The 23,603-nt window shown below is 39.4% G+C and overlaps 1 protein-coding gene across 1 annotated transcript in view; it reads right to left on the minus strand.

Annotated features, from left to right (window-relative positions):
- LOC122810347 (fatty acyl-CoA hydrolase precursor, medium chain-like) overlaps positions 1–23,603 on the minus strand; it is a 520,290-nt gene that overhangs the window by 365,865 nt on the left and 130,822 nt on the right. The window contains exon 5 of the mRNA XM_044081928.1: positions 1,965–2,118. Within this exon, the coding sequence (XP_043937863.1) occupies positions 1,965–2,118 (154 nt within the window). The remainder of the gene's footprint in view (positions 1–1,964; positions 2,119–23,603) is intronic.

Below are 23,603 nucleotides of genomic sequence, written 5' to 3' on the forward strand. Positions count from 1 at the left end.
TTTCCTGTACTGTGGTGCGGTAGTCACGGACCTTAGGGTTAGGGCTTGGGTTAAGGATAGTGGATAGCCCTACTAGCTATCCACTATCCTTAACCCAAGCCCTAACCCTAAGGTCTGTCACTACTGCACCACAGTGCAGGAAATGTCCCATTCAACTTAGTGTCTTTTGCAAAAGTGCACTTTCGTTGAAGTGCACATTCGCGTTAGTGGGACACTACTATCGTATGTTGAAATAGTGTAATTTCGACCTAGAGTAGTAGATCCATATATATATATATATATATATATATATATATATATATATATATATATATACATAGATTCACTTCATAATCTCGAAATACTAAAACATCGAATTTCAGTATCTCGAGACCATGAAAGCGAATCCACAAAACACCAAAACTACAAAACCTCGAGCCCAAAACCGCGACATTCAAAAACCCAAACAAACTGCACACACCACGCCACACATACACCAAAACACCCACATCACAAAATAAAAAAACAAAACTACACACATACACAACTCATACACTAATAAGCAGGGGGGCAAGCCCCCCTGCACAACCCTACTTATATATACTAACTCCGAGATCGCACAAACAAGAAACAAAAGCAAACTCACACATGCACATTCTCCAGTCCCTCACACACACATCAAACATATCAGCACACTCACTTACACTCTAACTCCCACTCAAAACCCTTACAAAACACTCACTTACCTGACATAACACCTAGATCCACACACGGCACCGCGCACCATTAACAAGCAAACCCAGACATAATGTAGCATAAGGCCATAACCGCGAATTCGAGATATTCAAATTCGCGATTATGAACTTTTGCTATTTTCAACATTTGGCTTTATAGTCCCGAGATACTGAAATTCGACATTTCAGTATTTCGAGATTTTAAAGTGTTTATATATATATATTTATATATATATATATATAAAATGTATAAAGTGAAAGAGAGGTATATATCTATGCACTTAAGGAAGATCTATGAAAACTTTAAAACCAGTTGTGAATTACGTTTCACATAATACCATTTGGGCACTACCTACACAGGCAGAGCAGGAGACAGGAATTTGCAGAAAATAAACCCATTATCCTACTGTGAAAGTTATCAAAGGTCACATTTGTCTAATGTATTTGGACATGTATGTACATTTGTCAACAGGTTCTGATACAGTCAAAAGATTTTCCATCAACTGGATACACTAGAGAAAGCAAACCAATGGCTACAGCACAAGAGTATCATGTGACTCCTCTACTACTTTATTGCCTAGATTTGGCAGCAGAGATTACTGGAAGGCTGTGTCAACATCTGAAGGGATGACTGGGTGATTTTAAGTAGGTGTGTAGGGGAAAGGACTACCATATTACTGGTAATAACTAGGTAGGGTAGAGGACTACTATATTATCAGTAATGGCTGGGTTATCAGTAATTAAGTGAAACTTGTGTGACTTCAGAGATGCAATCTATAAGTAATGGCTTAGTTGTTTATACTACACCAGTATGTTAGTATATTAAACATTGAAAGATTTGTTTTGTTCATTTTTTTGGCATGATATTTCATGTATTCTGTACTTGAGCTGTATTGTTTCCAAATATGGTAAACAGCCCATTTAAAAATATAGTTAAAATGTATGACTGTGTTCTGTTGAAGTGTAGCAGTTGTGACAAGAATGAGAACTCTATTTCCTGCTCCATAAAATTAGGGAATCTATATTGGATAAATGTTAATTTTGATATATCAACCTACCCTTCAGTCAATGCCATAGTAGCACTCACAGAAGTAACTTGACAAGAAAATGCAATAGCATATTTCTTACAATACAGCAATACAGAGCTGTATTTTTGAGGCATATCTGTCACTTTCAAAATTCAAGCATTGTCAGAATTCCCTGTTACCTCTAGTACACAAATCTTGTTGATATAATTAATATAATACATACATGAAAAGAAACACTTATCCCTCCTGCTGACTCTCCAAAAATCGTAACTGAATCTGGGTCACCACCAAAGCTCTTGATGTTCTCTTTTACCCACCGCAGAGCAGCAACTTGATCGAGGAGACCCCAGTTTCCACGAGCATGTTCATCTCCAGTGCTGCAGGAAAGCAATCAACAGTGGTACAAGTTGAAAGATTTACAAACAATCCAATCCACCAGATGGTGTAATCAAACTCATACTTCTGTAAAAAGTTTAAAACTGAAAGAGAAATGATGTGGCTTGGTTCATAAAACTACTGAAGTACCCTAAATGAGTTATTTTGAAAATATAATGCAAAATGGATCTTAAACCAACCTTCTAAAATGTTGTTCAGAAACAATTTTTTTAACAGATATTTCACCAAGCGCAACGCAGGTTCTTTTACATCAGTTCCTTTTAGTCTAATTGTACAAGTATACTCTGATGTTGCAAGACTTAAGAAAAGAATGGGAACTTCTATTTTGGCTATCAAACATGCAAGGAGATTTATCCCCAAAACTCCCCATACAAGATATTTTGTCCTAATTTATATAATTAAATATGGACACACATGCTCACTCTCTCTCTTTCTGACTTGTATGTATGCGCGCGGACACACACACACACACACACACACACACACACACACACACACACACACACACACACACACACACACACACACACACACAAACTTTTCAGTAGTATATGTTTGTATTTCTGAGCATCTTATGAGATAAACTACATACAGTATTAATTATTGCCTTCTGATAAAGGCCTCCTGCTTGATTTGAATATACACCACCTTCATTACAAAATGCCTTAAAAAGCACCTTACTTCATATGTACACTATTACATATTTGTGTAGGTAGCTCTTTCTTACACTGTAACTCATGAATGTTTTGATAGACATTGTCAGCATCAGGTAATTGTCGTCTTCTGTTTTAGTTGGAGAAACTCATAGCTATGTTGTCATTGTTTCGTCATTTATTTGAGTACAACTCATTGTGACCTCAGGGACTTTAGCATGCCAGTCTTGTCCATTGGAAATTGCTTTTCTAAGTTCTTTCAAATCTGTATTTATTACTTTAGCTGTCTATCCATCTTAGCCTCTGCCTTCCCCTTCTTTTGTCTTTGATCTTTCCCATTATCTGTGTTTTCTCTTATCATAGGTTCATAGGTGTATACTAGGCTAATGGCCCTGGAGCCTTTATAAGCCTAGCTCATAGGATTACTCTGGCTTTGTGCCACCCGACCTTATTTCCCAGTGCCTCTGTCGTGTAGAGCCACTGGAGTGATCCCAGGGATGAACTTTCTATTTCCCATCTACTCATCAAGATTTCTCTTGAAGAGGGCCAGTGAGGTGCTCTGCTTGACATGTATGGGAAGTCTATTCCATAGCATGGGCAGTCTCTGGGTTATGAACCTGTCCCTCTAGCATGTTCTGTTGATTGTGATAATGAAGTTGAGGTCTCTTGGAGCGTGTGGTGCAGTGGGATTGGGATTTCTTTACATGTAGCATTTCTAACAGAGCTTGGTCAGACATGGCTTTCTAAGTCAAGCAGAGATTGCCTCTAAGTAGGCGATATGAGACAGAGAATAGTTGGAGTATTTTGAGTCTGTCCATACAGGACATGTGTTTAAGGCCTTGGATCCTCTTTGTGAGGTACTTTTGTGGCCTCTCCAGTTGTTGCAGGTGTCTAGTGAGGTACATGCCAAATGGGGCATTGTACTCGATGATTGGCCTAATGAGGGAAGAATAGAGGAAGACAATGACCTCTTTCTTCCTGGATGCAAAACCCTTAGTAATGAGATGTGCCACATAGAAGGACTTTCTGACCACAGTGGGCAATGTGGTGTTTGAAAGATAGGTTGCTGTCAGCCTGTTTTCCCAGATCTCGTATAACGCCATTTGTGTTCAGTGGACTACCATCGATGTGGTAATTCATGGGAACCAGGTTTTTCCCAAAGGGGATGACGACACATTTTTTGGCATTGAGCTTAAGGCCATGGTTCTGGCACCAGTTGTTGGTCTCAGTGAGGCCTTTCTGCAGGATGTCAATATCACTTGGGGAGTTAATAATAGCTCCCAACTTGCAATTGTCTGCGAACTTTGTCAGCCAGAGTCCCTTCGTGATGGCCTGGACTTCAGAGAAGTAGATACCAAACAGGAATGTGTTGTGAATCTTTGGTCTTTGCATTATGTGGCCAAAGTTTTTGAGTTTTAGTTTTACAATCAGGCCTTACAATGAGCAGCCTGGGTTTTTTTCCTTAAGTACTCACTGATTTGATCTGTTTGCACTCTACAAAATTCTCATAGGTTTTCTTCAAGACCATAGTTTAAAAGCTTCATTTTTTCCAAACTACAGCATTTCTTATAACCCAGTTCTCACTGTCATATGCCATTAGTTGGAAGACCATAGCTTTGACTGTATGGACCTTTTCTTTAAAATCTTATTCAGATTTTCCATAGGTTTCTTTCCCAAAAGCAAGTATATTTTAATTTTGTGGCAGCAGTCATCATCTGCAGAGATCTTTGAGCATCTTGGTTTTGCTTTTAGTGTTATGTATTCAATCTGTTGCTACATATACACTTTTTAGGCTAACTAATTAATAGGTGTTGATTATTCATTATGGAATTTTCCTACACAAGGGGCTTTGTTTTAGCAAATTACTTGCTGACATTTCAGGACTGCTTAAACGCAGATGATGGGGTTGGGGTGGGGGTTGATATTTGATTCTTGCTAAGGTATTCAGCAATGGCATGAACCTCATCTCACTAAGAATGAACCTGTGCTGACACATGACACTATCCATCTATCCATCCGTTATTTCATCTTCCTCTACTCTCCCATTGATTATATATGACAATATACATTTTGAATTTGATCTGGCCATTGTTCCTGATGCCAAGATCAAACTAAATCTTTTTAATGTCTTACAAATACAATCCAAGTCAGACTCTATTCTATCAACTCACCTTAAATGGTAATTCATGTTCTCTTCCTGTCTCATTTCAGTCAGTATAATGCTCTGCACCTTGGACATTCAGTTGGTGATACAGCCTCTTTGCTGTGGATTCAGAATTCCATGGTTAGGTTGCTAACTGTTGTATGTCATGTCACACCTGTGCTGTGGAACCTGTACTGGCTGTTATTTGTGGCCATGTGTATTGTTAACATTCTTAATGTCACTTTTTATGCCGTACATGATCTAGTTCCTACTTATTTGAGAGAGTTTTTGTGTCCTTGTATCTCTGCTATGTACCAGTTGAAGGGCTCATTTCTTTTCCAAGAGTCTGACTTGAAACATCTGCGAAGGATTCTTTTGGTTACTTTGCTGCATCCTTTTGGAATAAGCTGCTTTCCCTGATATAAGTGTGCAAGTCGGAGTCCTCTCTTAGGAGTCCCTCCATTACTGTTCATTTAGGAGGGTCTATTGTGATCCTGGAAGGAGTACTTCTTCCTCCTCCAGATTTTAAACTTTTTAAATGAAGGTTTAAAGTAGTGTTTTATCTATGTGTTTGCTATTCTAACTGAATGATACTGGAAAATCTCATTCTTGGGACAATGTATTGTATTATTTTATATGGAAAATACTGAGACTTAAGAATTTAAATATTTTGAATAAATAAAGATTAAAAATTGTCCAAAGAATTCATAGAAATAAATTGACAACCCTTAGCAACATATATATATATATATATATATATATATATATATATATATAGTGAATAACCTGATCAGCAGTCTGTGATATAACTGCTTTCCTTACTCTGTCTTTCACAACTGGACCATATCTAGCAACGCAACCATTCTTTTATAACTGAAAAAGATATAGAGGGAGTACTTATTGTAAAACATAAGACGTACACCACATTGGGAATGAATCTGTTAAATTTTAATAGAATATTACCTTCCAGCATTTTGCAATAGATTATAGACACTAATGCGCTACCCATCTTAGAAGCAATAACACCCAAAAAAGGCATTGATGTTAAATGTGTACTTGTATCAAACTCCAGAAAGTGACAACATTCCTTCATAAAATCAGGCACTCAGCAGGATCACTTTTTTAGATAAGGAAGCAACTGTTAATATACCTATCAATATAAATTACTGTTTCATTAAAGAAAGGCTTATCGAGAAACATGGATGTAAAAATGAATAAGAACATTTATTATGACTAGCCTTTTGTTACTATAAAATAATTAGATTTTGGTCAGGACAGGTTCAGGTAGCAAGAGTTCACTTTATTAACTGAGCTATGCGAATACATGACTTAAGTCTTATAACAAAAACATGACCATCAAACTTTAGAATACTTTCTTATAAAAATCATTTTGAGAATTTTTATATAGAACACACAGAAAAGACCCTTTGAGCCAGTGGGTGAAAGCCATATAATTATGTGTTCGTCTTTCAGAATGCTGACACTCAGAAGGATGATGTTAATGGAGAGCACTGGACCGTGGTATTATAATTGTGCAGTGCCCAGAATGTTAAGGGAGTAGCATAGTTTGACAGCTGCCTACTACTGCCCTAACATTTTAAACATTATGTTGAACAGTTGAAAAATCAATGATCCGTCACCTGAAGCACCCAATTTTGCAGCATGACTAGGATTTGCCTCATACTTTTGCTGCGTTCCTCGTAAAACGTTTGCCTTTTTGATAAAACACTGAAAACTGCAGTGTACCAACAATGTCAGGCATTAGAATTTTGTACTTATTGCTGATTTTGTTTCAGAAAATGCATATTGATGCAAAACTGTTGCCCTGTTAACTTTTTAATTTCTCTGATTTTTGCCCTGTCCCTCCCAATCATTTTCTTATTATTCGGAAAATGAACGTTGATGTAAAACCTGTTACATTTAACTTTATAACAACCTTAATTGTGTCACTTCAAACTTTTGCACCATCCCAAGTAAATTGATTTTCTGATAAATTGATGAGGATTAGAGTCAGTGCATAGTGATGTCAAACCAGTTGTTCTGTTAACTTTGTGAATTAAAAACTAAAAATAAAACAAGATTCACACATATGAAAGACAGGCCTTTGTATCAATGTAAGAGAATGCAGTGCTGGATTCATGACCGCAACTTCCGCATGGTCTAGTATTCTCCTTTATGTCTAGAAGGACAATGTCAGAAAGCAGACAGTTCAAAATGCAAACAGTTCAGAATGTACACAGGTAAGTAGGTTGGAATTAGGAATAGGAACGTGTTTATGTGAGTGTTGGGTTAGGGTGTTTTTCGTGCTTGAGTCAATCAAGTATATTGGTAGTGCTACAAAAAGGGGGTTTCTAAGGCAAAGCCTCACTGCCCACTTTACTAATGAGTGCTAACCCTAACCTTAAACCTGAAACTTACCTTAGAAAAAAACCTTCCATAACATTACAACTGTTGAGACAAACCACATCTTGTGGTATTGATATGGTTTTCTTTCTTTCTTTTTTTTTTGTTTAATTTTAGTCTATTTTTAGTGTAAATTGATCTCAGAAGTAGTGTTTGCCTGTTTTCTGCAATTAATTTAATGTGGGTTTTGGTGTTTTTTTTTGTTTTGTCTGTATATTGAATGTCTGTTTTCTGATGTTTGTTTATTTTACTTTGTTAACCAGGGTAGAACACTGATCCTATTAGACCTAGTTCAGTCTCCGCCCAGGGTTAAGTCAATAGACCAATGATGTTATGCACAGAGTGACTGACAAAAACACAATATATACATGCATTTACATAGAAAGAAAATATCCGAGTTGGTACGCTAGAAAAATCACAATGAAAAGTAGAGTCATAGCAGGTCTACATTTGTAAATATACCCAGGCTTATCTTTAATTCATCGTCAGCTACATTTCCTGATCTCTACATCCAAAATCAAAGCTTAACATCTGGCCACCTTAGGATTTCCACTGTACAGAAACATTTAATGTCACTATGTGAAGAAAATAAATCTTTCAGCTATAGTAAATCTTTTCAGTCACAGTAACTTCAGAAGGTACTTGGCCTTTCATTTGAGCCAAGGAAAGCGTCAGCCATGACATTAGACTGTAAGAGGATACTCTTCTTTCCCATTTTTAAACTTCCACTAGAGTATTATGTCAAATCTTAATGACTGGTTGTAAGGCTGTTGATGCTACATTTTAATACGCAGAACTACCATGTTAATTTTTGGTGTATATGTGAACATGTTTTAAAACGTGGTGAAACTATGCAGAAAATATCTTGCATAATATCTTAAGAACCATAGTGAAAATCTTTCAAGAGAAACTGTATTACATAGTAATTTATAGAAGTACCCAATCAGAAGTGTCTTCTGTAATTCTAATCACTAAGTACAGAGCTACCCCTCCAGCACATGCATGCAGATAAAATTATCATACCTTTGCCATGCTACCTGCACAGAACCACTGTTACTACTCATTACAGGGATGCTTAGTCATGGCTATGTTCATGCACACATCAAGCAAAGTGGATAAAGTTCTCCATCATGCCACCATTATGCAGCTGCTACTATAGCATAACAGCTCCTTCTCCTTGCCCAAGAATGTTGAGCTATACTGACAGCAATACAGGTCATTATGGGTCTGTAAGATGGCAGGACTCTGTACTTTTGAGACATCAGGAAGAAAATGAAATGGGATATGAATGAGCATAAATGCAAGAACTGGCAGTGAGCATAATGCAGTTCAGTAATCTTCTGAATTTTGTTACTCCTTTTCTGTGCACTACTACATATAACAATAGTCCATACTACATACAGCCAACTCCTTGTATTTTGTTGAATTAGGATTAGCTGCAAACAGTTAAAGTCAAATTTCCTGAATATGTTTACATTTGGATTATTTTGAATAAAAAAAACAAAAACAAACAAAAAAAAAACAATAGTCCTGTTTTTCTGTGATGAGGAAGTTAAGTTTCTTGTAGGTGTGGTGTCTTCCCTACAATTGAGGCAAGTCTGCCCCTGTATGACATTTTTCTGTTTTCCAGTTTTAGTTCAGTTCTGTTCTGACTTCTTTTGATGACTTCACTATCAGTTATTTGACCATAAAACCCTATCCTCTGCATGGTGCAACTTTTTTTCTTTTCTTTTTAAAATAACCGACAGACATGAGATGATGTGCTGTCAGTTTGACTAATTTAGGCTATGCAGCAGTACAGGAAAACAATCCATGTTATTCTTCACATCCTGGTGCTCTGCAATGTAAATGGCATTAAACATTTAGAGAGTCCCACCTTTGATTTTCAGAATCCAAATGTATGTATTCCATAGCATGAATATCTAGGAGATGGGAATACAGTCTCATTAGCACTGCAGTTAAATACAGACCTTGGACCATGGCTGTTGCCATTTGATGTCACAAAATTTGCTGACTTTTTGTTACTTGTGGAATAGTGACTTACAATTTATCACATATGACTTGCTGAATAAAGCTACCTTTGAAGTTGTCACTTTAGAAAACGTGCCCCTTTTCCTGTAAAGAGCTGATGGTATAGTCAATTTTGGTGGGTGCTGCAGGTAGCATACCTCTTGGCACTTCTTTGGACATCTCACTGGATGCTTGTGTACACGTCCATATCTAATGAAGAGTCAGCTACAATGGCAGTTTGCCCTTCAAAGTTACTCTGAGGTTCAGTACTGTTTTTGAGCACCTATCTCTGGCATCTCAATAACGTAGCACCCAATGTTTTCACAACAAAGAAACCCGAGCTTACATTTTAATAATAATAAATGATCATTATTACATTAGTATACTTATTAATTCTGCTATTTCTCTGTATATAATTACTGTACAATGCTTAGGTTATTAAGCATTTTACTAATTTGATAAATAGATAATGCCTCTTGTAGATGCTCTCCTGACATTCTGTCAACATCATAATGGATGCTTTTCTGGACTTGTCCATGTCAATGTAGGCATATTAATGGATGCTTCTCTGGATATCTCCATGCCAACTGAAGTGTTGTAGTGTCATCCTACAGCTCATTACCCACATTCAAGAGAAAGCCTCCAGTTTCTTTGCAGAACTTTGCCATCAGTAATTTTCATGGCATATAATCTTGCTTAAATACAATTCCTTCTGTTTCCTTCTTGTGACAATTTTTAGAATCTCAACTTGCCTGCTTCCATAAAATGACAAAGTGTCCTGATTTGTATTTTGTGGCAGGACGTTTGCCTTAACTGATTCTGATTCTGTTTCTTATACTTGAACTTTAGCCTTGGTAGTCGGTAATGAAGTTCATAGGTTCATAGGTTCATAGGTTGGTACTAGGCTATCAGCCCTAGGGCCTATACAAGCCTAGCCATAACAATTCCCTGGCTATTTCTTCCCACATTATTTACTTTCCTGGACCCCTGTCTAGCAGGGCGACTGACGTGATCCCTGGGATGAATTTCCTTTCTCCCATCCAATCGTCAAGGTTCCTCTTGAAGAGGTCCAAAGAGGCACTCTGCTTGACATGTATGGGCAATCTATTCCAGAGTCTGGGGAGTCTCTGGGTCAGGAACCTATCCCTCCAGCATGTTTTGTTTATTGTGATGACAAGGTTTAGATCCCTGGAGCGTGTAGCTCTGAGGGATTGGGATTTCTTTAAGTGTAACATGTCCAACAGCTTTGGGTTTGACATGGCCTTGTATGTTAAGCAGAGATCGCCTCTGAGTAGATGATATGCGACAGAGTATAGCTGGAGTTTTTTAAGGTGGTCAGCGTAGGGCATCTGCTTTAGGCCTGTGATTCTTTTAGTGAGGTATTTCTGAGGCCTTTCCAGTTGTTGCAGATGTCTTGAGAGGTACATACCAAATGGGGCGTTGTATTCTATAATGGGTCTAATGAGGGATGAGGACAGTGGGACAATGACATCCTTTGTTCTGGATGAAAAGCCCTTCATGATGAGGTGTGCCACATAGAAGGATTTCCTGACTGTTGTGGTGATGTGGTTATCGAAGGTGAGACCACTGTCCACCTGTGTCCCTAAGTCTCTTATCACACTTTCTGTGTTTAGTGTACTGTCACCTATATGGTAATTCATGGATACATGTTTTTTCCCAAAGGGGATAACAATACATTTCTTGGCATTGAGCTTGAGCCCATGGCTCTGGCACCAAGCATCTGTTTCTGTAAGGCCCTTTTGTAGAGTATCCACATCATTTGGGGATTCAATAATGGCTCCCAGTTTGCAGTCATCTGCAAACTTTGTTAGCCAGAGTCCCTTAGTGTTGACCTGTACTTCAGAGAAGTAGATGCCAAACAAGAGTGGCCCCAGGACTGAACCCTGAGGTACTCCACTTGTCACTTGTCTGGAGCTGGATTTGGAGTTGGCTACTTTTACAGTGTGGGTTCTATTAGTAAGCCATTTAGCAACCCATTGGGTGACATAGGGATTAATGCCCAACTTAGTAAGTTTATCTATGATTCCAGAGTTGGGGGTGTCATAGGCCTTGGCAAGGTCTAGATAGGCTGTGTGGACCACCTTACCCTTGTCCATGGCTCTGGAGACTGATTCAAAGAAGTCAATCAGGTTCAGGAGACAAGATCGGCCCTTCACAAACCCAAACTGGGTGGGGTCCAGTGTTTGAAGGTTGCCAATGTCTTTGTTTATAAGTTCCATGATAATACGCTCCATGGCCTTGCAGATAAGGCTTGTCAGACTGATGGGATGGTAGTTTCTGGGATCCAAGGTGGATCCCCCCCTTGTGGATTGGAATAACTGTAGCTCTGCGCCACTCAGTGGGCACGAAACCTGAGGTGAGGCTTTGATTAAACATGACACTTACGTGAGGTGCCAGTTCATATTGTAGTTCATGTAGTACACAGCCCGGGATGTCATCTGGTCCCATGGATGCTGTATTCTTGGCTTTAGAGAGTGCGTTTTGTACCTGTGTGGCCGTTATTACTGGAATTTGGCAATCTTCCGGTATTGAGATGGGCCATTTAGGGGGTGAGAGGGGGGTGAAGTTGGCACTGAATCGATCTGCCAGGATATTGGCAATATCCTTTGGATCAGTATATTTAATGCCATTCTGTTTTAGCTCAGAGCAGATCTGAGCATTGCCATTTAGATTCTTGACATAGTTATAGAATGCTTTGTGGTTGTCTTTGGAATCTTTGGCAATTTTATTTTCGTAACTAGCTTTGGAGTATTTTATGAGGCATCTCAGTTTCTTACTGAGGCCAGTAAGGGAGTTTTTTGCATCCTGGGATTTTCCTCTTTTCTGCAAAAGTTTCTTCCTTTTGTTGTAAAGTTTGTTTATGGCAGGGGACCACCAGATTGGCTTCCTTTTTTTGGATGAGAGCATTTTGGTTCTATTTGGGATGGCACGATTCATGCATGAGTGGATGTGCTCGTACAGTGCCTTAGTGTAGGATTCAGCAGTTGAACTTTCAGTTCCCGTCTGCATGGGTGTCATGAAGTTTGTCACTTCTGACTTGAGTAGCAGGAAGTTGGCTTTGGAGAATTTTTTTTGGTGGTTTCTTTGGGGGGGGGGGGGGGGTGGGATGTGGATGTTAAGGGTGATTAGCTTATGGTCAGACCTGACTAACGAGGGGGTGACCATAGGTATGGAGCATTGATTTCCCATGTTGGTAATGACCAGGTCTAGGATATTGGAGCCCCTGGTGGGACTATGGATTAGTTGATCCAGGGCATTGGAATTTATGAATTCCAAGAACCGTTCAAAGGTGTTGGGACATGAGTAGTTTTCCCAGTTAATGGCAGGGTAGTTAAAATCACCCAGTATTAGGGTGTTTGGTTCTATCTTAATATTTTCCAGTATATTTAGAAAGGTGTAGTGAGAATCTTGGGGTATGGTGGGGATCTGTAGCAAGCTAAAATTTGGATTGCAGTCTTACCTAGTGTTAGTTGCACTTGGAGAATTTCAGACACATTGTGTTGGCCAACTAGCCTGGTGGTGTGAATATCCTTGGTGAATATTGACACTCCTCCACCTTTAGTGTTTCGGTCCTGGTTTGGTGGCGAAAAGTGTGGTAAGAGTTGTAGCCTGGTATTGCAGGGTGCTCTCTGGAGCCTTGAACCAGGTCTCAGTTACTGCACAGATATCGATGTTCTCCATTTTTAGGAGTGCCTCGAGAGAGTGCATTTTGAGGTTTAGACTTCTATCATTGAGTAGCATTACCTTCAGATTTTGCATGCTTGTACCTGTTATGGTGGTGGTTTTGTCCTTTGAAGTTTGCCTAAAAAAGGCACTATAGGGGTGGCAAGTGCCTTAGCCAGTAACCTGAATCCCAGGGGCGACAGGTGCAGACCATCTCTGGCAAAACATCGTGGTCTGTCAATCATGTCATCCCAGGCAGACAGATACTGGATCCCCTTTGAATGACACCATAAGCTTAGCCAATTGTTGAAGTCAATCATTTTATCCTTATATTGTGGTATCATTCTGGGCGAAGGCAGGATGCTACTCAGGGCTAGGGTCATACCTGCCTGGGCCACATGATCCGAGAGCTCTTCCATGTCTCTTTTCATGTAGTCCAGGGAGGTACGTCTCAAGTCATTCACTCCAACATGGACAATGACAGAGTCATATTTGTACTTGTTGTGGAGTGACTTAAGTGCATGCGTTATGTGGCAGATCCTGGCACCCGACAGGCAGCTGACTGTAATTTTCTCCTTATTCAACCTGGTAGTAACCAAAAATTGTATTTTCAGATTGAAACCCATTAGTAATACACAGGTGACAGCTGAATACCTTGGACTAGAGTACATCTCTGGTCTGTTACTGCTCTGTAACTTCATCAAATGCATTTCTTTCAGCTTAAACACAGATTGCATATGACCGCAAATGACCTAGAGATTTGGATATAGCTTTCCTCTTGAATGTCTGCTAATCTGGTTTCTTAACTGACTGACCAGTGAAACAGTGGGGCATAGTTACACAGTTATTTTTACTTGCTATCTTGATCTGCACACATTTCCTGTTGTATACTTGGTATATATTACTTACAAATATATAGCCAGTGGTTTAACATGTTCATAGCTTCATAGGTTAATAGGTTGGTACTAGGCTATCGGCCCTAGGGCCTATACAAGCCTAGCCATAACAATTCCCTGGATATTTCTTCCCACAATATTTACTTATCTGGATCCCTGTCTAGCAGGGTGACTGACATGATCCCCAGGGTGAATTTCCTATCTCCCATCCAATTATCAAGGTTCCTTTTGAAGAGGGCCAATGAGGCACTCTGCTTGACATGTATGGGGAGTCTCTGGGTCAGGAACCTATCCCTCCAGCATGTTTTGTTCATTGTGATGACAAGGTTTAGATCCCTGGAGTGTGTGGCTCTGAGGGACTGGGATTTCTTTAAGTGGAGCATGTTTAACAGCTCAGGGTTTGACATGGCCTTGTATGTTAAGCAGAGATTGCCTCTGAGTAGACGATATGCCACAGAGTATAGCTGGAGTTTTTTTAGATGGTCAGCATATGGCATTTGCTTTAGGGCTGTGATTCTTTTAGTGAGGTATTTCTGTGGCCTTTCCAGCTGTTGCAGATGTCTTGTGAGGTACATACCAAATGGGGCATTATACTTTATAATGGGTCTAATGTGGGATGAGTACAGTGGGACAATGATCTCCTTTTTTCTGGATGAAAAGCCCTTAGTGATGAGGTGTGCCACATAGAAGGATTTCTTGACTGTTGTGGTGATGTGATTATCAGAAGTGAGACCACTGTCCACCTGTGTCCCTAAGTCTGTCATCACACTTTCAATGTTTAGTGTCCTGCCACCTATGTGGTAATTCATGTGTACATGCTTTTTTTCAAAGGGGATAACTATACATTTCTTGGCATTAAGTTTGAGCCCATGGCTCTGGCACCAGGCATCTGTTTTTGTGAGGCCCTTTTGTAGAATATCAACATCATTTGGGGATTCAATAATGGCTCCCAGTTTGCAGTCATCTGCGATCTTTGTTAGCCAGAGTCCCTTAGTGTTGGCCTGTACTTCAGAGAAGTAGATGTGAAACAAGAGTGGTCCCAGGACTGACCCCTGAGGTACTCCACTTGTCATTTGTCTGGAGCTGGATTTGGAGTCGGCTACTTTTACAGTCTGGGTTCTGTCAGTAAACCAGTTGGCAACCCATCGAGTGATGTATGGATTTATGCCCAGCTTAGTAAGTTTATCTATGATTCCAGAGTGGGGGGTGGTGTCAAAGGCCTTGGCGAGGTCCAGATAGGCTGTGTGGACCACCTTACCCTCGTCCACAGCTCTGGAGACTAATTTCAAGAAGTCAATCAGATTCAGGAGACAAGATTGGCCCTTCACAAACCCAGACTGGGTGGGGTCCAGTGTTTGAAGGTTGCCAATGTCTTTGTTTATAAGTTCCATGATAATGCGTTCCATGCCCTTGCAGATCAGGCTTGTCAGACTGATGGGATGGTAGTTCCCAGGATCCAAGGTGGATCTCCCCTTGTGGAGTGGGATAACTGTAGCTGTGCGCCACTCAGTGGGCACGCAGCCTGAGGTGAGGCTATGATTAAACATGACACTTAGGTGAGGTGCCAGTTCATTTTGTAGTTCATGTAGTACACAGCCTGGGATGTCATCTGGTCCCATGGATGCTGTATTCTTAGCTTTGGAGAGTGCGGTTTCTACCTGTGTGGTCATGATTACGGGAATTTGGCAATCTTTTAGTATTGAGATGGGCCCTTTAGGGGGTGAGAGGGGTGAAGTTGGCACTAAATCAATCTGCCAGGATATTGGCAATATCCTTGGGATCAGTATATTTAATGCCATTCTGTTTTAGCTCAGAGCAGATCTGAGCATTGCCATTTAGATTCTTGACATAACTATAGAATGCCTTGTTGTTGTCTTTGGAATCTTTGGCAATTTTATTTTCGTAACTAGCTTTTGAGGATTTTATGAGGGATCTCAGCTTCTTACTGAGGCTGGTGAGGGAATTTTTTGCATCCTGGGATTTTCCTCTTTTCTGCAACAGTTTCTTCCTTCTGTTGAATAGTTTGTTTATAGCAGGGGACCACCAGATTGGCTTCCTTTTTTTGGAGAAGAGGATCTTGGTTCTATTTGGGATGGCACGATTCATGCACGAGTGGATGTGCTCGTACAGTGCCTTAGTGTAGGATTCTGCAGACAAACTTTCAGATCCCATCTGCATGGGTGTTGTGAAGTTTGTCACTTCTGACTTCAGTAGCATGAAGTTGGCTTTGGAGAAGTTTTTTAAGGAGGTTTCCTTACTGGGGGTGGGGTGGGATGTGGATGTCAAGGGTGATTTGCTTATGGTCAGACCTGACCAATGAGGGGGTGACCACTTGTGTGGAGCATCTTTCTCCCATATTGGTAATGACCAGGTCTAGGATATTGGATCTCCTGGTGGGACAATGGATTAGTTGATCCAGGGCATTGGAATTTATGAATTCCAAGAACCGTTGGGAAAAGGAGTTGGTACCCGAGTAGTTTTCCCAGTTAATGGCAGGGTAGTTGAAATCACCCAGTATTAGGGTGTTAGGTTGTATCTTAATATTTTTCAATATATTTAGAAAGGTGTAGTGAGAATCTTGGGGCATGGTGGGGGATCTGTAGTAAGCTACAATTTGGATTGCAGTCTTACCTAGTGTTAGTTGCACCTGGAGAATTTCAGATGCATTGTGTTGGGCAACTAGCCTGGAGGTGTGAATATCCTTGGTGAATATGGACACTCCTCCACCTTTAGTGTTTCAGTCTTGGTTTTGTGGCCGAAAAGTGTGGTAAGAGTTGTAGCCTGGTATTGTAGGGGTGCTCTATGGAGCCTTGAACCAGGTCTCAGTTACTGCACAGATATTGATGTTCTCCATTTTTAGGAGTGCCTCGAGAGAGTGCATTTTGAGGTTTAGACTTCTAGCATTGAGTAGCATTACCTTCAAATTTTGCATGCTTGTATCTGTTACACTGGTGGTTTTATCCTTTAAACCTTGCCTAAAAAAGGCACTATAGGGGTGGCAAGAGCTTTAGCCAGTAACCTGAATCCCAGGGGTGACAGGTGCAGACCATCACTGGCAAATCATCGTGGTTTTTTGATCATGTCTTCCCAGGCAGACAGATACTGGATCCCCTTTGAATGACACCAGAAGCTTAGCCAATTGTTGAAGTCAATCATTTTGTCCTTATACTGTGGTATCATTCCGGGCAGGTAGCATGTAGCATGCTCTCCTTTGCTGCTGGAAATCAGAAGACCATGGGCTCTCTTTTCATACTTGGTGCTTAAATTAATTTTCCCATACTAAAACTGCAGTGCAGCATAAGGAGGTGCTGTACTTCTGAGTTTGCCATACATTTGATGAGATGTTTAATTGAGGTCCCATCTACCTGTGTACCCTGGTCCCATAGTCCGTATGAATGCCACCTTGAGTCTTCCCAGTTAAGAGGCTACCGCTGCATGAGATTCACTAGGTCAACAAAATATAAATAAATAGTTTGACTCTGGTTTGTTGATTTACACACTTTTGTAATTAAGTTTTGGGATATCTTTTACTATTTAAATTACATTCTGTAAAGGTGCTGTATTACCGTACTCTTCATCTAGTGTCAACTGGTTGAGGTTTCAACTCTGATTTTTAAATCACTGATGTTCAACTCATTGGTTACAGTTTGTCGCAGATGATTACTGCAAGTGCAGTTTCTATTTGTATGCCTACAGTGACTCGCTTTGTTTGGGGTATTTTTCTCTGTGATTTTTGCAGTCATGGTGGTACCATGTTATATAACAGAGCTGTAGGACATTGCCCTCATAGCAAAAACACTTTACAAGTTGTTTTGATGATTTGAAGTTTGAACCATTTCTTTTTTTGTCTGGCTGAAGCTCCAGTTAACTGAAACTTAAAGAAATGTAAGGGAAGCAATTTTCAATTCATTGAGATTCTGCAGCCTAAGTCATAGTTGAAGGGGTCATCAGATCACTCTAATTACTTAATTAAAAAAATATCTAAATAAAAAATAAAATAATTAGGACTTGGAACTTCCATTTCTCTGAAAAAAAAAAACATTTGATTTTGTGATTGTGTCTTGCAAACCAGTGAGTCAAGTAAAAAATCAATAATGCCATGCCTTGCAGCAACAGCTTTTAGTCCAGCTGGCATGAAGCCAGGAATCTTCTAGTGATAGTCAACACATGTCAAGCAGACATTCTCTTAATACTACAAAATAACTGTACTGGCCTTAAACTTCTTGGGAATGGGTAAGACGTTATTGGCTCTCATGAATTTTTATGCTGCTATGAACTGCATGTACTGCAGCTCTGCACTTTGTTTTGTATGTGTAGTGAAATATCTGATTACAATTTCACATCATTTATTATTTCTTAAAATGTGGCTGCATAACCATGGAGTGGAAAGAAAAGCCTTGACACATGAATCACTGCTGGCATACAAACAGAAACAGCAGTGGCAGTGATTTTCTATGACATACAGTGACTAATGAGTCAACTACTCTCAAATAAGACTCTATTCTTTCCAACATTTTCTCAACTCATTTGTAATATCTGATTGTATGCTTTGAACAACGAATCTGCTGACACAGAGCAGGGTCTATATTATATCCTTGAAGAGGCGTTCCATCGAATGCCTCTTCATCAACACATAAACAATGAAAGCAGAAAATGCCGAATGTTCACATCAGCAATTTCTTTCTCTGGGAAAGAAATCACTTGCCCTCAAAACAAAAACACATCACTACAAACATAGCAAAGTGGGGCCCCAATGTGGGGGGATGTACCCACCACACACTCCCTAACTAAATATACCAACTCTGAGATTGCACTACAGTGGGAAAAAAGGCAAACTAACAGGGATGGCCAAGCGATTTCTTTCCCAGGGAAAGAAATCACTGATGTGAATGTTCTGCGTTTTCTGCTTCACTGTTTAAGTGTCAATGAAGAGGCGTTTGATGGAAAGCCTCTTCGAGGATATAACATAGACCCTACAGAGCATGCCCTCATTTAATAAATTAACATTAGGCAGAACTTCTTCTGGAATACCGTTTTATTTCTTTCAGGTAAACCTTTCATGGATAACTATTTTAACATTAACATTTTAATCTGTGGATCTTCTTTAATAAATGTCTGAATATCTTTAATCCTCTTTTCTCTTATGGGTAATTGTTGTGCAAAGCTAATGGCAAATTTGACTTCCAGCAAATTCAGTTTCTACTTATGTAAGCATGAATGACTCTGCATATCTATTATATTCATCTAATCTTCTGGCTTATATTTTACTTTCAGGTCATATTTCTACATACATAACACTCATAGCAACCTTGGAAGGGCATTTTGAAGTGACTTTTTAAAATATTCTAAATTATGGTTATTTTCAACATGAGCTTTTTTTCCATAAAAATATTGATGAAACACAAAGCCATAGACAACTGGAAGCAGTTTCTTATCAACCTTAACGTCTGTTTTCTGACATTCATTAAATGCTCTTGAACCAGATACAGTCTTTTCCTTTTGCAAATTCGCTGCACCAATACCATTCCAACTGGTATCAGTTTTTATTGTAAATTACTTATTTGCATCAAAATACTTCACTTTAGGTGCTCTACTAGGTAAGTATTTGAGCAGGTCTTTACTTCTTGCTCCTCACTCCAGATAGATTTTGTTCCAATAATATCCTCAATGGTACAGTTACTACAAACAGATTCAGAAAAAAAATGAAAAGATAGTGCAATATGTTCTGAAATTTCATAAATGCTTGTTTATCCTCTGGTGGTAGTAAATGTGCAATACCTCTGACATTTCATTGCCTAGTTTCAAGCCTTCTTATTTTAATAATGTAACTTTCACCTTACAATTTACTACTGCTCAGTTTAGGACTGTATGCTTTCAATTCATTCAATAAATGAACCAGTATTTTGTCATCTTATTTTCTGGTTGGTCTGTAGTCCAGCATATCATCAGTATGGCTACCAAAACTTTTAATTTCATCAATAATCTGTGCAATAGCAATAGTTCTGTGAAACACTTTGGGAACTAATGACATACCAGATGTAAGTTTAGGGAAGATGCAGCTTCCTATGCAATTGCTAAATATAAATGGCTTCTTTCTCCACCTAGTTTGATTTAAAAAATTCTCTGATTATCATCTAGGTACAAAAAATGTTTGTAGCTGGCATACTAGTAACAACTATAGTATACAGTGAATTATGTACTTTATAGCTTAATTAGGGTGCTTATCTAAGGACCCTTTAAAACCACTACCCAGGCAGAGATGTCCAAAACATTCCTATACAATAAAAGTTACAGCTGCATTTAGCAGATCTTATAGTAAAAGAGTACAAATGTTACAGTAAGTTCATAACATAGTACAATGAGAATAGATTTCAATATCTTATAGATTTATGCATATATTAATCTTGTCAGACTTAAGCAAACTGTTCACATAATCAGTTGGCTTCTTCTCTTTCTTAATGATATCCATGGTGTATATTCTGAGCAAATCCCTTTCATACTTATGTGTAAATGTAACTGAATTTTCCTTGGAGCATGCAAAACTGGTATTATGATGGGATCTAGCTCACTGTGATACATACCTGGCAAACTTCCCTGACTAGTGATAATTATGAATCAAACCATCACTGTTCACATGGACATCAGGAACTCTTTTCATATTCCAGGCTTTTGACCAATTAAATGGCCTAATATGTCTTATCTAAATATTTGTGAGCAAGCTATTTCTGACCAAGTAGAATCATCTTATGGCCTGAAGAAGTATGTATCTCATGTATGGAATGTTTCAGGTTATTTTTTTTTCAACCTTAGATCTTTGAATCTGAATAGACATCGTGTTACATTCTGCACCATCATGTGGGTTAAACACTACACTTTGAACTAATTCTCAGTTACAGATTCTTGTTAATTTTGCACTCTTTTTGTATGTATACAAGCTAGAAATACATCAATTTCATGTTTTTTCCTTTGTAATCCACTTCTTACATTGTTCTCACTTTAGTAAGATAATATCTGAGATTGGCTGTTCCTTTTAATCACCACGAGGACTAAGAATGGCTGGTCAATGCCTGGCAACTAAAACTTTCCCAGGCTATCACTGAGCCCTTTCCCTTTACACAGAATGATGTTCTATTTAGGACCCTTCCTCAGGCTGACTTTTCTATTTGTAGGATTTTTGGTGCTAGGTTTGGTAAAGTATTCATAGATTTTTATTTATTGTTAATTCTGACTCTTCATTACCAATGTCAGTCCATTCATATTCTGTCTTTATTTTCTGTCAGAATTGTTGTGGGTATCCATTCCCTACTCACATCTGGCTGATTTTTTGTTAGGTGTTTTGTAGTTGCTTTGATGAGTAGGTATTGGTTTGTTGTACTTTGAGTGAAGAAAAGTCTTGTGAGTCTAAAAAAAACAAGCGCAAGAATACACGTCCTACACAGGATAGACATGATTTGTGTAAAATGTTTGGGGAAGACCACCCTTTGGGGACTGACATTTCTGCAAGGTTGAAACATCTTACTCTTCAAGAGAGAGGTGTTGTAGGTTGGTGTTAAAGACTGTGACCCCTGTAATGATTATGCTATTTCAAGGTCTTCTGATGTGTTTTCTTCATCCCACAAGTATGTTGAGGACAAAGGAAGCAATTTGTCAGCTCCTCCTCCTAAGAAACCCAAGTATGATGAGTTTTTACTTTCAGGTATTGCTTAGGTTTCTCTGTAATGTCAGAAGAGTTTCCAGTCCCACACTGGCAAAGTATCTTCTCAAACGTATGAGGCAGAGATGCATACTACCTGATCCTACTCTCTTAGATTTATCAGGTTTTATAGAATTGTCTCTGTAGAACATCATCATAAGAAAGCATGTTAAGCATTTTTGAACATGCAACATATGTAACCTCAGAAGTCTTTTCCCCCTAACATCTGTGGGAGCACAGTGCCTTCTTTATCTTACTTTTCAGCTGTTTGTTCAACATTTTTCTCAGTGGCCCTGTCCTGGCTGTGGTCCTGCAGAGACCACCACTTGATTCCCTTCTTCAATGTTAGCATCACTTAAACCGTCACTGTTGAGTGTGGCTTCGATTTTTGTGGCTGCAGCTGTTGAGCTTGTCCCTACTGATATTGGCAGCATCAGTGACACTGCATTTCCCAATGTCAATGCCTTCATTGCTGCAGATTGTGATTCAGGGTCAGTGTCTGTTCTGATTCCCTCGGGGCTAACTCTTCCATCCATGGAGTGGCCTTACTGAACCTCTGTATTGATACGTTAGTTCTTTGATCTTGGAGGGGGTCACTACAGAGGCTTCATGGATGGGCCAGGAGTAGGTTTTTGATTCTATGTTCAGGCCGAGTTAGCTTAGGTGTTAATCCCTTGATGTAAGGTATCATAGCATATCATCAGTTTTGGTGGTGGTAACAATAACATAGGTATCTCTTCTCAGCAGTAGCACCTTTTTGGTGTCAGCCATAGGACAACACATGAACCATCTCTGTGGTTCAGCCCACAGGACAAGACATGAACCACCTCTTTGGTTCAGCCCTACATCCTGTATAAGACAGAGGATTCAGGGGTCTGTGCAGGATACAGCAATATTGTCCTCCTCTTTGGAATCCTCCACAGTGAGGTGGAGTGAGAAGATGAGGTGCAAGATGAAGTACCTTGTCTCACCTTTGAATCATCCCACTTCAAATTTAGACAAAGATGTGGAAAAAAGATTCTCCCGTCCCTACTTGATAACCCCAAATTAGGATACATTTTGGAACTGACATGTTTAGAGGTTATATTACCTCAGGAACCCTTTCATTACAAGAACACCTCATGCAGGAGGTCTTTCTTTCTGTGAAATCTTACTCTAACTGCTACTACTCTAAGGCAGTTACCTGGTGGTTTAGATGGTCCAGTTAGTGCCACTGACTACACAGAAGATTCTTGACATATTAGGTACTATTCTGAGGAGATGTGATAAGATACTATGTCCTCTTAATAACAGGACATGCTGCAGACGGGTCCAATCAAGTGAAGTCCATAGTCACAGTAGCTGTTTTGAAGAGAACTCCTACATCTTAGAACTGAGCTGCCCATTTACCAAATAAGGAATCTTCCACAATGGATTGGTTATGGAAACAAATTTACATTTCTTACACTTTCATTCTGAGGGTGATAAACTGCATGTCTCATTTGCTGTGCTTCTAGTGGGCTCTAGTCAACGAAGCATCCAGGACTCTGGATGGACTGACAGACAGGGATGTGGAAGAATGAGACAAATGTCAGATATCAAGCCTTGTGTCCCTCTCTCATCTAATTGTGTGCCTGGTACATAATACGGGAATGGTTCAGTGAAGGTGGTAGGCACAGCATTTGTAGTACGTCCCCCTGCTTTGCTCTGCCTTATAGATTTTGCCAGGAATATGACACTACCCCATTTGACTGAACCTTGTTCTTTAGTCCAGCAGTAAAATTCAAACCTGAGATGCAAGAATAAGAAGGTAAAACCATCATGGCTTTTGGAGTAAGGCAAAACAGTTTACCAATGCTAATTCTCCAAAAAAATGCAGTGGAGTCCTCACCAACTCTGGTTCACATACAGCCAACACCTATTCAGGAATAGAGGCTTTGTTTTGGAAGGTATTACCAGAGGCAGCACAATTTTCAGAAGGGCTTTTCATGCAGACATAACTATA

The sequence above is a fragment of the Protopterus annectens genome, chromosome 8.part1, assembly GCF_019279795.1.
Source record: "Protopterus annectens isolate FY-2018-M chromosome 8.part1, PAN1.0, whole genome shotgun sequence".
Classification (NCBI taxonomy): Eukaryota; Metazoa; Chordata; order Ceratodontiformes; family Protopteridae; genus Protopterus; species Protopterus annectens.